Source organism: Macaca mulatta, chromosome 1 (assembly GCF_049350105.2).
Source record: "Macaca mulatta isolate MMU2019108-1 chromosome 1, T2T-MMU8v2.0, whole genome shotgun sequence".
Lineage (NCBI taxonomy): Eukaryota > Metazoa > Chordata > Mammalia > Primates > Cercopithecidae > Macaca > Macaca mulatta.
In genome coordinates, this window is record NC_133406.1 from 197443514 (window position 1) to 197463962 (window position 20449).

Consider the following 20449-nt stretch of genomic DNA (forward strand, 5'->3'; position numbering starts at 1 on the left):
CTGGCTTCCTCACCGCCACCCCCTCATCCCGTCATCTCATCCGGTAGCCAAACTCCCTGCCTGCCTGCTCTGGGAAGAAAAGTTTCCAGGAAAGCACAGAGTGGTATCTGGGGACTCAGGGCCAAGAAGAATATCCTGAGTGTGAAAACTAGGTGTTAGGACCCCCACTTTATAGAAGAGTAAAGTGAGGCTCGGTAAGGTGAGGTGACTCCCTAGAGCACCTGGCAAGTACGTGGCGAGCCTGGGACCCAAGGCAAGACTGTCAGGTTCCAAACTTGAACTTTTCCATGTCTCCTACTTTCATGCAATAGGTGTTTAATGTGCTGAGTGAATGAGTAAAAACCACCGTGAGTTCCAGGGGATACACGTAGCCTGTTTTTAGACAGAGCTATATTCCCTGAGACTTCTACTGTGTCTAGGGGACTCTCAAGTGTTTCCCCATAACCTAGCTCTTCCCACCCTAACCAGCGAGGCCTCTACTTGTGGGCTCACCCAGGTCTTGCAGTTCCCGGCTTTGCTTGTCTAGGAGGTTTTCTATGTGCTCACGGTGATAAACATCCTGCTTTTCTTTTTCTGTTCTTAAGACCTAAAACAGAGTCACATTTCCTCATTTACACACATCTGCTGAAAGCACTATGAGGGCAAGAACTGACTTTACAAGTTACACCCTTCTTCACTCACAAACATTTCTCAAGCCCTTATTTTGCACCAAGCACTGTTCTATGAAGCAACAACCACATTGTCACCTTTTATTTATGTTATATTCTGCTGGAAAAGCTCTATACTGTTCCTATTTCTATTCTTGCTACTAAATGGGTTTGTCAATGATGAGTTCAGTTTTGGACACGTGTCAAAAGGACTTCTGGATGAAAAAGTAGGGATTCATTTGAATCCTCTGTTGCCGGCACATTGCTGTCAATGAAATCCTTGGGTGTGTTCATGGGTAAAGCTTCTGAGCAAGTGTTTTCTTTAACTGAGCAGGAAAGCTTTCAGGCTTGGGGGGCGAGTTGGAGGTGGTGTGCCATCTTCAGGACCTAACTTTGCGCCTGGCTTATATACAGGACCAAATAACTGTTGGCTAAAAGAATAAAATTATAAAATGAATTAATTAACACAATTAATAGCCAAGGTTTTTCTTTCTTTTTTTTAGCAAAACTTTATGACCCATAGACATTAAAGAAACAAATATCCCTCAAGCACATAATTGGGAATTTTTTTAGGGGGTGAGGGACAGGGCCTCACTCTGTCATCCAGGCTGGAGTGCAGTGGTGAGATCATGACTCACTGCAGCCACCACCTCTCAGGCTCAAGCAATCCTCCCATCTCAGCCTCCCAAGTAGCTAGAACTACAGGCACATGCCAGCATGGCAGACTCATTTTTTATGTTGGAGACAGGGTCTCACTATGTTAACCATGCTGGTCTCAAGCTCTCAGATGCAAGCAATCCTCCTGCCTAGGCCTTCCAAAGTGTCAGGATTATAGGGGTAAGCCACCTTGCCCAGCGGGGATTTTAGATAGGAGTCCAGATTTGTGTAGAACAAAGAAAAGAATCTGGGAGAGTCCCGGACCAAATCTAACTATGTAAAGGCCATGTAGACTAATTTTATTTAACTTCCTGACAACCCAGGAATTCTGCTAGTTATTCTCCATCTATGCTTTGATTTTCTTATCTTTTTGCTTTGTTTTTCTTTTCTTTTCATTTTGTTTTTAAATAAGTTTCTCCTAATCATAATTCTCATTGTAGAGAATTTAGAAATTACATAAAGGATAAAAAACAAAATTTAAATTATCTGTAATCTCAACTTCCAGAGATAATTATACTGTTATCTATTTTCTGTATGTATTTTACTACTATAGATTAATTAATCTGTTAATACCACTAATACCGATTAATACCATTCACCATAAAGTGGTTTATATTCTGCTTTTTTTTTTCACTTAGCAATTGATTGTAAGCATATTTATTTATTTATGTTTTTAGATAGAGTCTCTGTTGCCCAGGCTGGACCACGTTGGCCAGGCTGGTCTCGAACTCCCGACCTCAAGTGATCCGCCCGCCTTGGCCTCCCAAAGTGCTGGGATTGCAGGCGTCAGCCACTGTGCCTGGCATTTCTGATATCAACAACTATGCTTTAAAATTGGACATTTTCACATATCTTACTGTTTGAGCATAGCTTGGGCAGTATATGCCAGTCCTGTCTTGAAAGTGGAAATTTCTTGTTATTTGCGATTGTTGGTCAGTCTTTTAAACAGACCTGGTTTTTTGTTTTCAAGGACTCCATTTCCTGGATGAACTTGTCTGTTAGCTCCTTAATCTTCTCAGAATAGTTCATGTCCTTTAGTCGGAGTTGATACTCATTCTCCATTTTTAATTCCTCCACACGAGTCTTTAGCTCCAACATAACCTGAGCCTTTGGGAGAAGGACAGAGAATCAAGAACACTGACAGTGAGGGTGAATCAGAATATTTAAACCTGCGGCCTTGACCTGAGACCTGCAGCTCTGCCTAGCTTCAAACTCAATGTGTCTCAACTGGAACCTGTCATCTTTTCCCCAGAAGACACACCGGCTAAAAACGAGGAGACACATGAGCTTCCTCCTCTATCCTCAAAAAGTCCTTACTACATTGTGCTAGTAATGCTCTCATCTCTTTCAAGTCGGCCTAAACGTCTCCTGCTTGATGAGGCTGACTTGGACCACACTGTTTAATTCTGCAACCCCTTCCCATTCCCAGGACCCATCACCTTTCTTACTCTGCTCTACTTCTTCTTATTTCCTTAGATCTTGCACTTTCTATAATTTACTTATTATTTTATTATTTTTATTCTTCTTTCCCCATTAGAACTTGCTCTACATAGACCAGAATCTTTGTAGGGTTTGTTTGCTGATATATCCCAAGTACTGGAACAGTGTCTAACACAGAGTAGGATCTCAGAAGATATTTACTAAAGCATGACTCCTGTCCCCATAGAACTTAGAGTCTACTGAGGCAGTCAGATAAACACATTATGACAAATCGTGGTAAGTGCCCAAAGCTGGGTCCCTCTTGATGTCTTCTTAGACTCACTTTTATTACTTTAAATCCTAACTCTTCTGTCTTGCTGGTTTTTATGCCTAGTATCTTCTTATACTTCCTTTTTTCTTTCTTTTTTTTTTTCTTTTAAGACTTGGTTTCACTCTGTCACCCAGGCTGGAGTGCAGCAGTGTGATCACAGCTCACTGTAGCCTTGACCTCCTGGGCTCAAGTGATCCTCCCACCTCAGCCTGCCAAGTAGCAGGATGCCCCACCACACCTGGTTAATTTTTATATTTTGCGTAGAGATGGGGGTCTCACTATGTTGCCCGGGCTGGTCTCAAACTCCTGGGCTCAAGCAATCCTTCTGCCTCAGCCTCCCAAAGTGCTGGGATTACAGGCCTGAGCCACTGCACCCGGCCTAGTGTCTTCTCCCATCATACTCACTGATGCCAAAGTTTTCTAAAAATACTATAATACACACACCCTTCATTTCCTTAAAAAGATAATGTCGATGACAAGAGTGGGTCAGAATGCAGTGTTTTCTTCTTGCTTACCTACGGGGAGACCCCATGCATCCCTATCTCACCATTTCTGGTCTGTCTCCTCTACCACCTGTGAAAGACTTGATATCAAGGAACTGAATTACACACATTTCTGCATTTCTGGCCAGCAGACTAGTGAGGATCTGGTGCACAGGAAGTACTGAGATGAAGGATAAGCACAAATTGCACGTGCAAAGTCAGAGAAGAGGGAGCAGGAATGCCTGGCCAGGGCACTCACTGCATGTGACATGGCACAGGTGGGATGCACAGGAAAGGGCAGCCAAGACTGCGTCAGACCATCAAGGGTCTGGTAGGCCATGCTAGGAAGTTTGGATTTTATCCTAGAGGGCTTCCAAAGGTCCTCATCAAAGCTGATCAGTCTGACTTTGGTGGTATAAAGATTTCTCCCATGGCGGTATGCAGCACGGACTAGATTAAGGAAGGACCAAAAGCAGGATGATGAGTTGCTGTGGGTGGGGCGCAACTGCATAGACTAGGTGAGAGACGGACAGGGTTTGGACTGAGGTAGGGGAGGGGACTGGAGAGGAATGGAGAGGTTGGAGAGAGTGAGTTTAGAGAGGGTAGTGCCTGATTGGGTGTGGGGTGGAGAGGTAAGGATCATGGATGAAGGCTGTCTCCTAGGTAGAAGGGCTGGTACCTGAGGGTGGGGCTTGGCCTGTCTTGCTTCACTGCTTTATCCCCAGAACCTAGCATAAAACTAGCAACACGGTCAGCACTGAATGAATACTTATCAATGACCCCAGGGGTCTGCCCTGGCTAGTGGGATATATTTATCCATGGGAATGACCCGGCCTTTGACGTGTTGTGTTTGAGGTCCTTGTTCAGCGTCCTTTCTTCATCTCTTCTCCACGTTGCTGCAGAGTAATCTCTCTGAGATGCGAATCATATTGTCATTCCCTAGCTTAAATTTATGAACGGTCCTTATGAACGATGTGCAGCCTAATGCATGGTGTAAAAGGCCCCCCTGACCTGTTTCTCTCCAGCTTCATCTTCAGCCCTTCTCTCTGGCACACCCTAACTAGGAGCAGCTTTGCAGATCACCGCTCCCTCATCCCTCTGCACACACTCACTGCTCATTGCTCAGTGGCCCTTGTCCATTTGTTCTGGAAGGCTCTGAGCAAGGCTCATGTCCTCTGGCACCATCTGGCCTGAGCCAAGTTCCTTCCCCTGTGCTCCCACAGCGTCGTTCTTTCATGACACTTCATTCCGCTGCACGTTTAATTCCCTTCTTTATGATACTCTGCCCTCTTCCCAGGCTATCAGCTAAAGGATGCTCTGTGTGTTTTATCTCTACATTCCCAGACCTTAGTATAGTGTCAGGTACACAGCAGACCCCTCTGTAAATCCTAGGCAGAGAAGGTAAATCATGGCCTGAGAGTTACGTAGACTATAATAGAATATAAAGAGAGCTGAGAATTCCAGGAACATGCTTTTAAAGGGACAGGCGGAGGAAGAGCCAGGACAGGAGTGGGGAGGAGGAGTCACAAAGGTTTACAGGGAACAGAGTGTGGTCACATGGATGGTAAGACAGAAGGGAGTTTCAAGAAGGAGCGGTACATGCACGAGTCATTTCCAGCCTGGCAGTGGTACTGTCAGGTCCATCTAGGGGCTGTAGTCAAAAGTCAGCATGGGCACCTTCAGGCCTTTGGTTTAGCCTGCTGCCTCCTATTTGGCCTCTTCCCCTACCCTCTGGGAAGAACAGAAAAGATCACAGAGAAAAGGAGGGGTTCCTTCTGCAGCAGGTCAGGCCCCCACTCTCACGGGGCCCTCCCTCATCCTCTTTTCCCTCTTTGCTTTTCCTGCGGAAAATTCTAGGGAGCTCTAGAAGGGATCTCCAGCACATGCCAGAGGCTTGTCACTCTGCTTTGTGGCAGTGTTGCATTGCTGCTCTGATGGCTTTACTTGTTTCTATCCCTTACCTGACTGAACTTCCTGGTCATGTCACAGGGCCCATACCTGTCTTTTTCACACATGCATCCCCAGTGCCTAGCAAATGGTAGGTATTCAATAAACACAGTTAAGATTCTGGACAAACAGCAATGACTGTGTAGCTCTGTGATCCTCCATGAGCCTTGTGTGTTTATCATCCATTCAGCTTCTCCCTTAGGGAGCATAGCACAGAGCTATGCACTCACATCTCTGCAAAACGCACCTTTGTGAAATGTTTACTGCATCAACAGGAAGGAAGGGATGTTCCTTTGGCATAGTGATTAAAGGAGGGGGCTCTAGATCAAATCTGGATTAGAACTCTGGTCCTATTAGTTATTAGCACACTGACTTTGGACACATCCCTCAAGCTCTCCTAATTTGTTTTTTGAAACATGGGGAGAATGACAGTATCTTCTTCATAGAAATGTTGTGATATTTAAATGAGAATATACTTTACTTTTGTAAATATTTATTGATTATCTTCCATGTGCCCAGCATGTGCTAGAAACTGTTGGTCATAAGAGAACTGTATGTTTCATTGTTCTTGGTTTCAAAGAGTAGGAAGAGGAAAATCAGATCACAGAATAAAAGCAAAGCACAGTGTAAGTCAAGATGATCACATGGCAGAAAGACAGGCAGAGTAGGGTGGACAGTGGCAGTGAGGAGGAGAGCTTGGTTGTGTGGACAGCGCATGTGCAGGGAGCCGTGGGGGCCTGCACTGGACACAGGTTGTAGCCAGGCTGTAGAGGGCCCTGGTGCTGGACCCGCATTTGAATGCAGTCTGGTAAGGAATTCCATGTCCCTCTTCATTAGATCCAGTTCTTACCTTTTCTTCCATGTCTGTTTTAGTCACAAGCACCTCTTCGGCAAAGCCCACCTCCCTCTCTCGCTTGATTCCCCGGCCATCCTTATCAAAGACCTTCCAGGTGAACAGGCAGCCATCCTCAGCAGCAGTCAGCAGGAATTGATCATCAAAGGTTAGCAACATCTGAAGAGAAAAAGGTCATGGCCAGGAAGCTTTCAAGGCCACAGATGACCAGGGCTGCGCCAGCTGTTGTGCAAGGCTTCCCCCCATGCAATCCTGGGCACAGCCTCACAGTGGGGTAAACTAGATCCCAGGTAAGAATGAGACAGGAGCCCTCACAGGCATCTGTTAATGAATAGAAGAAGCAAGGTTATGTCTACATTTCCTGTGGATTTGGAATCTGAAGAGTCAGCTATTATCTAGAATATATAAGGAACTCTCAAAAACTCAACAGTAAAAAAGTCAAACAATTCAATCAGAAAGCAGACAAAAGATATAGAGACATTTCACCAGGGAAAATATACAGATGGCAAGTAAGCACATGAAGAGATGTTCCACATTATTAGCCATTTAGGAAAATGCAAAATTAGGACCATGATGAGATATCACTACACACCCATTAGAACAGCTAAAATAAAAAAACAGTCACAACACCAAGTGCTGGCAATGATGCAGAGAAACTGGGTCTCATACATTCTTGGTGGAAATGGAAAATGGTACAGCCAATCTGGAAAATACCTTGGCAGTTTAAAAAAAAAACAAACCTGAATATACACGTACCATATGATTCAGCAATTATACTCCTGGGCATTTATCCCAGAGAAATGAAAACTTATTTCCACACAAAAGCCTGTATATGACTGGTCACAGCAGCTTTATTTATAATAGCTGAAAACTGGAAAAAATTAAAAATATCCTGCAATAGGTGAATGGCTACACAAACTATGATTTGCTTTTCGTGGAACACTACTCAGCAATAAAAGGAATAAACTATGCCTGATACACAACACAACTTGGATGGATTTGAAGGGGATTAAGCTGAGTGGAAAAAGCCATAATCAGGACATTAAGCTAGAAAGCTTCTGCACAGCAAAGGAAATAATCAACAGAGTGAAGAGACAACCTGTCAAATGGGAGAAAATATTTGCAAACTATTACTCTGACAAAAGACCAATATCCAGAATACACAAAGAACTCAAAAAACTCAACGTTAAACAAACAAAAAAATCTAAAAATCTCATTAAAAAGTCAGCTAAGGGGCAGGCGTGGTGGTTCACACCTGTTATCGCGGCACGGTGGGAGGCCTAGGTGGGTGGATCACCTGAGGTCAGGAGTTTGAGACCAGCCTGGCCAACATGGTGCAACCTCATCCCTACTAAAAATATAAAAATTAGTTGGGCGTGGTGACAGGCACCTGTAATCCCAGCTACTCGGGAGGCTGAGGCAGGAGAATCTCTTGAACCTAGGAGTGGGAGGTTGCAGTGAGCTGAGAGCGCACCATTGCATTCCCGCCTGGGCGACAAGAGCGAGACTCTGTCTAAAAAAAAAAAAAAAAAAGAAAAGAAAAAAAAGTGGGCTAAGGATATGAACAGACATTTCTCAAAAGAAGACATACAAATGGCCAGCAAGCATATGAAAAAATGCTCAACATCACTAATCATCAGGGAAATGCAACTCAAAACCACAATGAGATACCATCTTACCCCAGTTAGAGTAGGTATTATTAAAAGACAACAAATACAACAAATAACAGATTCTGGCAAGAATGTGGAGAGAAGAGAACTCTTATACACTGTTGGTGGGAAGGTAAATTAGTACAACCACTATGGAAAACAGTATGTAGACTTCTCAAAAAAACCAAAAACAGAACTACCATACAATCCTGCAATCTCATTACTGGGTATTTACCTAAAGGAAAGGAAATCAGTATATTGAAAGCATACCTGCACCCCACCCCCAATATTTATTGTACCACTATTTACAATAGTAAAGATATGGAATCAACCTAAGTGTCCATCAGTGGATAAATGAATAAAGAAAATGTGGTATATATACCCACTGAAATACTATTTGGCCATAAAAATGAATGAAATCATGTTTTTGCAGCAACATGGATGGAACTGGAGGTCGTGAAGTTAAGTGAAATATGTCAGGTACAGAAAAACAAATATTGTATGTTCTTATTCATATGTGAGAGCTAAAAAATGTTGACCCTAGCTGGGCGTGATGGCATGTGCCTGTAATCCCAGCTACTTGGGAGGCTGAGGTGGAAAAATCGCTTGAACCCAGGAGGCAGTGGTTGCAGTGAGCTGAGATCGTGCCATCGCACTCCAGCCTCGGCGACAGAGTGAGACTCTGTCTCAAAAAAAAAAAAAAAGTTGACCTCATGGAGGTAGAGAGTGGCATGATGGATACTAGGGAAGAGTGTATGGGTGGGTGGGGTGATAAAGATTGGTTAACAGATACAAACATTAGATAGAAGAAATCAGTTTTTTCTTTCTTTCTTTTTTTGAGACAGAGTCTTGCTGTGTTGCCCAGGCTAAGAGTGCTGTGGCACGATCTCCCGGATCACTGCAACCTCTGCTTCTCAGGTTCAAGCAATTCTCCTGCCTCAGCCTCTTGTGTAGCTGGGATTACAGGCATGCACCACCATGCCTGGCTAATTTTTTGTATTTTTAGTAGAGATGGGGGTTTCACCATGTTGGCCAGACTGGTCTCAAATTCCTGACTTCAAGTGATCTGGCTGCCTTGGCTTTCCAAAGTGTTGGGATTACAGGCATGACGCACATGCCAGGTTGAAGAAGAAATAAGTTCTAATGTTTGATAGCAGAGTAAGGTGACTATAGTTAACAACAATGTATTGTATATTTTTAAATTGCTAGAAGAGAGGACTTGAAATGCCCTCAACACACAGAAATCATAAATACGTGAGGTGGATGGAAACCCTAAATATCCTGACCTGATCATTACACGCTCTATGCCTGTAACAAAATATCACATGTACTTCATAAATATGTACAGATATTATGTATCAATAAAAAAGCCATTTTGAGAAGGCCACATACAGTATAATAGCATATGCAATTCTCAAAATGACAAAAGTTATGGAAATAAGAACAAATTAGTGGTTGCCAGGGATTAGGGATGATAGTTGAGAGGAGTGGTATGACTCTAAAGGGTAGATGGAGATCTCTGTGGGGATGGAACGGTTCTATATTGTGATTGTAGTGGTGGTTACACAAACTGCATGTGAGAAATAATTCAGAAATACATATACAGTGTGGACCAGTGTCAATTTTCTGGTTTGATATTTTGCTACCGTTCTAGGAGATGTAATGACTGGGGGAAACTGAGTGAGGGGTACATGGGAACTCTGTGCCATCTTTAAAATTTCCTCTAAACCTATAAGTATTTCAATATAAACAGTTAAAACAAAAGAGTTAACTATGAAAAATGTCTTCTCACAATCAGCAGTATGTGTCAAGAATCTTGAGAATGGCAACACTCTTGAATTCAGGAATTCTCTCTCCAGGAATTTAGTCTTAGGAGAGAATCAGAGATGCAAATATAAATTTGTAAACTGCGCTATTCACTATAGATCATAAGATAATTTAAATGCCTAATTGCAAGAGAAGAGTTAGTGAGTTACAGTCCATCATAGGATAGGATATTTGTGTAGCTACTAAAGTCATGCTTCTGAGAAATATTTAATTGTATGGACAAACGCTTACAGTAGTGTGAAGTTAAAAACAAGCGGGTCACGAGAGTGGCCTCACAGTATGATCTTAATTTTATTTAAAACACACACACATGGAAATGTAGAAGGAAATGCATGAAAGAAATGATGATGCTATTATGAGGATTTTTTTGATTGTTTTTTTGAGACAGAGTCTCACTCTGTTGCCCAGGCTGGAGTGCAGTGGCGCCATCTCAGCTCACTGCAACCTCCGTCTCCCAGGTTCAAGTGATTATCCTGCCTCAGTCTCCTGAGTAGCTGGGACTACAGGCGCCCGCCACCATGCCCGGCTAATCTTTTGTATTTTTAGTAGAGACGGGGTTTCACCGTGTCAGCCAGGATGGTCTCGATCTCCTGACCTCATCATCTGCCCGCCTTGGGCTTCCAAAGTGCTAGGATTACAGGCGTGAGCCACTGCGCCTGGCAAGGATTTTTATTTTAAAAATAAACATGCATTGCTTCTATAATCAGAAAAATAAATTCCTTATCCACAAAACTTAGCAGATCTGAAGGGAAGATGGGGAATATGTTGTAGTAATTTACTTTAGACCCAAGGCCCAGGCTTGGTACAGAAATGTTCTGTTTCATAATGAGAAACCTTTTCTTAATACAGCTAGTGTTGCAGGTAAGCCACTATGGAGTTTGAGACATAATTCAAAACCTCAGGTCTATGTCATTCAATCTGCAGAAAGCGAGAGTAAGGAAGAGGAGACGCACACCTTCCCAGTGCCTGTTTTTCAGGGGGTCGGTGTAGGTACAGACATTGCTTTTTTTTTTTTTGCACTATGAATAACCTTGAATTTACTATTGACTATGATTTCTTGGCAACCATTTCGCATGCAAGATAATTCTTTTTAATTTCATTTTTAAAATTGTGGTAAAATACATATTCTGTAAAATTTGCTATCTTAACCATTTTCAAGTGTACAGTTTGTGTTATTAAATACATTTGTAATGTTGTGCAACCATTGCCACCAACCACCCCCATAACCCTTTTGTCTTGTAAAACCAAAACTCTATACCTATGAAACCATCACTCCCCATTCCCCGTCCCGCAGCCCCTGCCAACCACCACTCTGTCTTTGTGATTCTGACTGCTTAAGTATCTCCTAAAAGTGGAATCACACTGTATTTATCTTTTTGTGGTTGGCCTTATTTAATTTAGCATAACATCCTCAAGGTTCATCCATGTGGTAGCACTTTGCAGAATTCCCTTCCTTTTTAGGCGGGATACTGTTCCATTGTACAGATATACCATCTTTTGCTTATGCGTTCGTCTGTCGGTGGACACTTGGTTGCTTCCACGTTTTGACTGTTGAACACAGACACTACTTTATGAGAAGGGTGAATGGAAGGACAATTTACAAATGTGTACTCATGGTATTGCCCCTGGGGTGGCCTTTCGTACCCTCAGGGGCTAATCTTCAGGGCTATGGCTCCTTTCAGTGCGGGCCATTCTCTGGAGAAGGAGGCAGCCGCGGTCAAGCGCAGGCCACACTCACAGTAGCTACGGCATCCACCAAATGGCCCCTTATTATGCATAATATTATGGTGAAAACATCATACATACATTTTTAGGTGTATCTTTGATGATTTCCTAGGCTGAATTCCTGGAAGTAGTTTTAAACAAAGAGTATATTCATAGTCAATAGACAGTGATTCAATGAATGATGGATGAATAAATAAGAGAGACTAAGGAGAGAGAAAAGACATTGGGAGGTTGAAGGGACGAACAAGGCATGTGGCAGGCAGGTGTGGGACTGGGTTCCTGGGGAGAGGGCCCTACTCACCTTGGTGATAGGACCGGCATGGGCCTGGTACTCATTGAATTCCTTCTGCAGAGGCAGAGGGTACTTCATGGCACGAATGGTTCCCACTGAGGTGCCCACAAACATCATGCGTCCGGAATGCGAGATGACAATGGTGGTGTAGGTGACGTCAAACGCCGATATCTCTCGAAGGATCTGGGACACAGGCAGCTCTGCTCAATGTGAGGGGTCGAGCTGTGGCCTCCATGTCCTGGTGCCATTGTCTCTCGCCCTCTCCTCTAACAGATCCCTAGGGGCCTGTCTTTAAAAAATGCTTTTTCTATCCCTTTTGGCATCCAGAATAGTGCCTAGCACAAAAAAAAAAAAAAAAAAAAAAAAAGGTGCAAACTGGATATTCCTTGTTGTGTTGCTGGTAAATAACCAGTTTCATGAGTTAGGAATAATACCAGTAAAGAGAGATATTCACATAGCACCTACTATGTGCCAAGCACTGTTCTGTGCCTTCTCCATGTTGCAACTCATTCAATCCTCATGAAACCCTCTGAGGCAGTTACTGTTATCCCTAGTCTACAGATGATGGACCATCTGTGTGACAAGGGACTTGCTTCAACTCATGTACCTAGGTGGGCTCCAGTCTCTGCTTTGACTGCTATGCTTGGGTGCATTTCAAAATGAGAATGGGCTATTGGTCATAAATGTATTCAGCAACATTTATTAATGCTCATTACATAAACAAAACTATACATTAGTCTCCCCTTATCCTCGAGGGATATGTTCCAAGATCCCCAGTGGATGCCTGAAACCACAGATAGTACTGAACCCTATATATACTATGTTTTTTTCCTATACATACATAACTATGATATGGTTTAATTTATAAATTAGGCCCAGTAAGAGATGAATAATACCTAATAATAAAATAGAACAGTTATATGAATACCGTATAAAAGCTGTGCGAATGTGGTTTCTCTCTCTCAAAATATCTTACTCACAGTATGGTACTCACCTGTTTTTGGACTTTGGTTGACCACAGGTAACTGAAACTGTGGATAAGGCGGGACTACCATACTATCAGAGCGCCCCTCCATTCCCTCACTCATTCCCGCACTCATCTACCGACCCACCTACACACACATTTATTGAACACTGTGCACCACACAGTGTGCCAGCTAGCAGGGCTGCCAAGAGGAGCAAAACATGGCCTTGCCCTAAAGGGGCTTTATTCTGGCACAGCACTGATAGCTGCCATTGAATTAGGACCGGGCTACTCAGGAGTACACAGGAGGGTCACCATACTGTCAACTGTGTTCCAGCCCCAGGGAGACCTGCCTTGGGCCAGGTTGCTGCCGTGGTATGTACACACTTTCCCAGGCACCAGTCACAGGAAAAGTGGGAGGAGCCAGCTGGAGGAGCGCACAGGCCATGTTTGTAGGACACATCCTTGCTTAGCTCCTCTCTTTTCCCTTCACTATTTGGAGCCTAGTGTAACTGTACAGTTTCAGAGTTTGGGGATTTCAGAAGAATACAGTGGCAAGCCTAGGTGATAGCAGCTAACTGCACAGTCATGCATTGCTTGATATGGGATACATGGTTAGGCTATTTTGTCACACAAACATCATGGAGTGTATTTACCCAAACCTAGCTGTGACAGCCTACTATACACCTAGGCTATGTGGTACAGCCTACTGCTCCTAGGTTACAAACCTGAACAGCACGTGACTATGCTGAATACTGTAGGCAACTGTGACACAATGGAAAATATCTGTATATCTAAACAGAAAAAGTACAGTGAAAATTTGGCATTATAATCTTATGGCATTACAATCTTATAGTCTATGTGGTGCATCATTGGTGTTACTCAGTGCATTCTGTAGTTAGGTTTTTACCCCAGGAAAGTTAAGTGCAGACCAAGGGTAAGAGCGCAGTTTAGAGATGACATGACCTCCATGCCTGGAAGGTGGGAGAGAAGTTACAGACAGCAAGTAAAACAGAAATGAAAAAGAGGCCGCAATTTACAATTTCACCCAGTCAGGAAGGAAACTGAGCAGGAAATTCAGGAAGTGACGATAACTGAGCTAATCCAAAAGGAATGAGGAGCCTGATGTTATCTTGGGAAGAAGGGGCCCTGTACACAGAGGCCCTCATTCCGTGCATACTTTCTGCTGTAAGCACAGGAGGCTGTCCCTGCAGATCTGTGCAGCAGCCCAGAGGCGGGGCAGGGGCAGACTCACCGAGGAATCCGCAATCTCCTTGAGGGTGTGGTCTGATCCAACAGCAAAGATAATTTTGGCATCGGGGGAGACAGTAACACAGTTGTAGCTGCAAGACTTGAGCACGCATTCTGTCTCTCTTTTTCCTGTGGACAGATTCCACTCATACACAGCACCATCTGTGCCACCAGAAATCAGTTTGCTATCATCTGCATTCCACACAATTGAGCGAATCTGCAGGAGAGGAAGACATATCCAGTGAAGAGCATATACACACATACATCCTAACACAGAAAAGGGTGCAAACTCCTCAGGTGCTCCACTAGACTGAGCAGAACATCCTTTCCTGCTGTAGGCCCTTCTGTCAGCACAAAACGTAGCTTCTTGTGAATGTACACATTCTGTTTTCTATGACACTTGCAAATTACTTCTATGACACTTGCAAAAAAAGACACTCCCATTTCTTTTTCACGTTATGAACGTAAAGACTGAATCATACAGGTTTCTTAAGGCTAGAACCAACCAATTATTGCTGTTTTTTCAAAACATTTTGACATAATTATATATTCACAGAAACTTGCAAAAATAGGACAGAGAGAGTGGACTTCTGGAATGGCAGGGTAAGGACCTCAACTTGACCTTCTCTCTGACAATGTAGGTTAACTGGTAAATATGATAAAAATAATCATTTAAAGTCTCTAGAAGGCTGGGTGCAGTGGCTCACATCTGTAGGCCCAACTCTTTGGGAGGCTGAGGTGGGAGGATCACTTCAGCCCAGCAGTTTGAGAATAGCCTGGGTAACATAGTGAAACCCTGTCTTCATAAAAATAGTAAGCTGGGCATGGTGGCATGTGCCTGAGGCAGGAAGATGGCTTGGACTGGGGAGGTTGAGGCTGCAGTAAGCTATGAGTGTACCACTGTACTCCGGCCTCAGTGACAGAGTGAGACCCTGTCTAAAATAAAATAAATAAAATGTCTCTGGAAATTGTCCTCAGGGAATACAGCAAATGGAAAAACATTTATTCAAGAAAATCTGCTCAATCCCAGTAAGAACAGGGTCTGCAGCATTTGAGCCATGACTCGCTCAAGAAACTTCACTGCTGTGCACACTGGGCAGGTGTGGCCAAGACAAGCGACTCCCTCTCCCCATAGCTCCCGGTCTTGGGCTATGGTTTCAGTCTAGAAAGGGAAAGTGCTGGGATTTCTTATTCTTACCCCAGCCCCATGTTGCAGAAGCTCTATTCCAAGCAGGTGTGGCCGAGAGGGCTCAGACTCTCTTTCCCCCAGCCCATTCTCACTTGTTGGAAGAAGCTCCACTCCAAGCTCAGCATACTGAGAATAACTGTGCCCCAATGATTCCTGACCCAGTTTGCTCGTAGAGTGAAAGATCCAAGCCATGAAGGGCAAGCCAAAAAGACCAGGGGCTTACAGACGTGCACCTACACACACGCACGCACGCACAGACACCTCAAGTGTCACTCACGGAAGTGAGATGTTACTCCTGGAAAAGCAGGTCCCCGCCCCAGCTCTGGTGCAGTGGAGCAAAGGTTCTGACCATGGGAAAGTCAGGTGCTAAGACAGGGAGCTCTCAGCTCTGCTTGAGGGGACTGACTTTATTTGGAATAGAACATGGAAACGTCCATGCCTGTGGGCATTGTCTAAAACAATGGAGATCTTGGTGGAAAGTGATTCAAAGGAGGCTGATAACTCCAGGATGTAAGCAAAATGATACAGAGGAGTGGAATTTTGATAGAACAAGGGAAAGGGACAGGGAAGAAGAGCCCTTCAGGGATAACAGACAACTCTAGGGGCTGGAAGGTCTTATGTATGTGCTAGGCTGTACTGATTCAGGTGCAGTCAGAGTGGGATATGGGGAAAACTTGAAAGCATCTCCTAAGCTACACAAAGACCCATTAACATAGGGCAGAGTCTCACTGGCACAATGGGCCTACCAAACACAACAGTCCACCAAACGCTGAACATTAAGCTCTCCCAACCCAGGGGCATCTCCTAGGAAGCCAGGCTTAAAAATGAAATCAGGCGCCCGCCACCACGCCCAGCTAATTTTTTGTATTTTGTAGAGCCACTGCACTCCAGTCTGGGTGACAGAGCGAGACTCCATCTCAAAAAAAAAAAAAAAAAAAAAAAAAATCATATTCATCCCTCACAGCCTGGAAGACTCTGTGCATGCCCAAGGCTGTACCCTCTTATGTACAATCAGAGAGAGGACATCCAAACTACCAGTCTCTGGCTGAACATGATGCAAAAGCCATTGACTCTCTGAACTGTGATAGCATTTTCCAAGCCACACATAAATCTGGTAGTAAAAGGTAAACACCTAACTGGCTAAGGGGGTTTATGCACAATACATAACTAATTAGCAGCTCAGGCAACTCATGGGCAACCCTAGGTAGCCAGGCTAAAAGAAAAGATGAAAAATATCTGAGTAGTGATATGAGACACTGCACACTACAGGGGAAACAGACTTTACAGAATTAGCTCAGCCAAGTCATGAAACAGATAATCAGCCAACCAACAACAACCTCCTGGGGGGACACATATCCAGAACTGCTACAATATATTGTCTAAAATCTTCAGCCAACAAAAAATTGAAACATAAACAAACAAACAAAAAGAGTGTGACCAATAAGAAAAAGCAAGCAAGCAAGCATTCAGGCAATAGAAATTGCCTTTGAAGGGGCCCAGATGGTAGATTTTGCAGCCAAAGACTTCAAAGCAGCTAATACAAATAAGTTCAATTAACTAAAGGAAACTATGCTTAAATAATTAAAGGAAGGTAGGATGACAAGCCTTATCAAATAGAGAATATAATAAGAAGACAGAAATTATTTTAAAAATCAAATGGAAATTCTGGAGTTAAAAAGTACAATAACCAAAACAAAAAATTCACTAGAAGGGCTCAACAGTAGATTTAAGCTGGCAAAATTGAAATAGCTCAATAGAGATTGTGCAATTGGAAGAACAGAGAGAAATACTAATTAAGAAAAATTAACATTAGCAGAGTTTCAGAGAAATGTGGGCAGCCACTAAATGCACCCACATATGTGTACTGTAATGAGAGCACTAGGAGAAGAGAGAAAAACAACAAATATTCAAATAAATAATGCTGAAAAATCTCAAATTTGTTGAAAAACATTAACCTACACATCCAAGAAGTACAATAAACTCCAAGTAGGACAAATGGAAAGAAATCTAGATCCAGACACATCAAAAACAAAATGTTGAAAGCCAAAGATAAGAAAATCTTGAAAGCTGGTCGGGTACAGTGGCTCACACCTGTAATTCCAGCACTTTGGGAGGCCAAGGCAGGTGGATCATGAGGTCAAGAGATCGAGACCATCCTGGCCAATATGGTGAAACCCCGTCTCTACTAAAAATACAAAAATTAGCTGGGCATGGTGGTGCACAACTGTAGTCTCAGCTACTCGGGAGGCTGAGGCAGGAAAATCGTTTGAACCTGGGAGGCGGAGGTTGCAGTGAGCTGAGATGGTGCCACTGCACACTCCAGCCTGATGACAGAGCAAGACTCCATCTAATATATGTATATATATGTATATAGAAAGCCATAAGAGAAAAATGATTAATCACATAATATCTAACTTATCTCAGAAACAAAGGAGGCCAGAAGCAGTAGGAGTTTATCTTCATGTTTAAAATATAAAAATACAGTTTTGCTGGATGTAAGGTTTTTTTTCTTACTTTCAGTACTTGGGCTATGATTTAAGTCTAGAAAGGGAAACTGCTGGGATTTCTTATTCTTACCCCAGCCCCATGTTGCAGAAACTCTATTCCAAGCAGGTGTGGCCGAGAGGGTTCAGACTCTCTTCCCCCCAGCCCATTCTCACTTGTTGGAAGAAGCTCCACTCCAAGCTCAGCATACTGAGAATAACTGTGCCCCAATGATTCCTGACCCAGTTTGCTCATAGAATGAAAGATCCAAGCCATGAAGGGCAAGCCAAAAAGATCAGGGGCTTATACACCTGCACATACACACACGTATGCACGTGCGCACATACACCTCAAGTGTCACTCACGGAAGTGAGACAAACATGAACATAAAGATAAACATGAAGATAAACATGAACATAAAGATATTCTCAGATAAATAAAAACATTTTTTTTTTTTTTTTTTTTACTAGAAGATCTGCCTTCCAGGAAATAGTAAAGAAAGTCCTTCATGCCGAGGTGGGCAGACCACCTGAGGTTGGTAGTTCAACATGGAGAAACCCTGTCTCTACTAAAAATACAAAATTAGCCGGGCGTGGTGGTGCATGCCTGTAATCTCAGCTACTCAGAAGGCTGAGGCAGGAGAATCGCTTGAACCCGGGAGGCGGAGGTTGCAGTGAACTGAGATTGCGCCATTGCATTCCAGCCTGGGCAACAAGAGTGAAACTCTGTCTCAAAAAAAGAGCTTGTGTTACTTAGGAGGCTAAGGCAGGAGAATCGCTTGAACTCAGGAGGTGGAGGTTGCAGTAAGTCGAGATTGCGCCACTGCATTCCAGCCTAGGTGACAGAGTGAGTCTCTGTCTCAAAAACAAACAAAAATGCTTGTGTTTACATAGCACTTTCACTTTCCACAAATTTTTACTTTTTCTTCCAATGACCTGTTATTTGCTAAAGTCAATAGTCAGTTTTGGACTTTACATGACCTCCCTCTGACATCTAGTACCACTGACCACTTCAACCTTTCAGAAATTGTTTGGTTCCTTGGCTTCTTTGAGACAATTATTGATTCCGAGTTCTCTTCGTATCTTTATTTTCAGTCTTTCATTGGCTCCTCTTCTTTCACCAGTCTCTTAAACGTTGGTCTCCCCTATCCTGTCCAATATTCTTCTCAGATTCCACATAGGCCCTTGGTGATCTAATCTATGCCTCTGACTTCCTCTACTTTCTAATTCCCCGAATCTTCATATTCAGCCCTGACTTCTTTCCTGACCTCCACACACATACATCACACTTCTGGGCACATGAAATATAACATGGCCGAAATGGAACTTCATCTCTTTCTTCTCTTTGCCTCCGCTACTAAAGTCATGGTTTAGTTCCTAACCCAACTTTCACCTTCACATCCTAGCTGCTCTCCATCACTCCAATTTCCTTCCACTCTAATCCTTCCTCAACACTGTTTAGAGAGTTACCTTTCTGATCCCATTACTTTCTTGCTTAAATCCTTTCCCTTGTTTCTTGTCACTGAAAGACTAAAGTCCAATTCCTTGGCATGGCATACACTACCTTCTACGATGCAGACAACCTTTCCTACTACCTCTTTATCATCGCTCAAATGTGTCCAGTGTTCCAGCCATATGAACCAATGAGCACCTCCATTTCATACCTCCATTTCATCATCTCCAACAAGTCCTTCTGCCTAGAATGCCTCTCTTTTCCAATGGCCTCTTCTCTCCAAATTCATCTGCTGACTTCTTCTTACCCTCTCCATGCCTCTTCCTCTTAATCATGTCTCACATCTAATCTACTACTCTAGGACCTAGTGATTTTACTTTCTTTTTTCTTTTTCTCCTTCCTTCCTTCCTTCCTTCCTTCCTTCCTTCCTTCCTTCCTTCCTTCCTTCCTTCCTTCTTTCTTTTTTTTTTTTTTTTCAGACAGGGTCTTACTCTGTCAGCCAGGCTGGAGTGCAGTGGTGTGATCATGGCTCACTGCAGCCTTGACTTCCTGGGCCCAAGTGATCCTCCCGCCTCAGCCTCCCAAGTAACTGGGACCACAGGTGTGTGCCATCACACCTGGCAAATATTTTTTACTTTTTGTAGACACAGGGTCTCCCTATGCTGCCCAGGTTGGTCTCGAACTCCTGAGTGCAAGCGATCCTCCTGCATCAGTTTCCCAAAGTGCTTAGACTATAGGCATGAGCCCATGACTTTACTTTCTAAAATCATCTGAATCCATCCACTTCTCCCTAACTGTACCACCACCACTATTATCTATGGTGTAGATATCCACAGTAGCCTTCTTACCATTTCTACCCTCGCCCCCTTCAACAGTCTTCACTCTGCAGCCAAAGTAATCCTTCAAAATGCAAATCTAGTCATATCATTCTCTGCCCTGAAAGTCTTCAATGATTTCAAGGAATAAGAAGGATAAATCCTTACAAAGCCTACAAGTTTCCATGCATTTGGGCCCTTGTGACCTCTCCAATCTCAGCCCATCTTTACCCCATGGTTTATCCTGGCACCACATTCCAGGTCCACAGACTTTCATGTCCTCTGACACCCCATGAATCTCCCATCTCTGGCCTTTGGATCCCTATCCGCAATTATTATCCCCACCAGTTCTGTCTGATTAATTCCTACTCACTTTTATAGGACCAAGCCTTTGCAAATACAGCCACCTAAATTATGCCGCCCCCTTCATTATTTCTCTCATAACAACACCATGTTTTTCTTTCA

The 20449-nt window shown here is 43.4% G+C and overlaps 1 protein-coding gene and 1 long non-coding RNA gene across 4 annotated transcripts in view; one reads left to right on the plus strand and one right to left on the minus strand.

Annotated features, from left to right (window-relative positions):
- LOC106998150 (uncharacterized) overlaps window positions 1-20449 on the plus strand; it is an 88136-nt gene that overhangs the window by 47605 nt on the left and 20082 nt on the right. The gene's annotated exons all lie outside the window — the stretch shown is intronic.
- Window positions 1-20449, minus strand: part of CFAP57 (cilia and flagella associated protein 57) — a 76577-nt gene that overhangs the window by 32929 nt on the left and 23199 nt on the right. For 2 of the 3 annotated variants that reach the window (XM_028834875.2, XM_028834872.2), the window contains exons 9-13: window positions 14049-14261; window positions 11839-12012; window positions 6334-6495; window positions 2256-2411; window positions 493-586 (exon numbers count right to left, since the gene is read on the minus strand). In XM_028834875.2, the coding sequence (XP_028690708.1) occupies window positions 493-586; window positions 2256-2411; window positions 6334-6495; window positions 11839-12012; window positions 14049-14261 (799 nt within the window). Of the gene's footprint in view, window positions 1-492; window positions 587-2255; window positions 2412-6333; window positions 6496-10794; window positions 12013-14048; window positions 14262-20449 lie in introns of those variants that run through there. The other variant, XM_077960760.1, reaches the window with a different exon arrangement.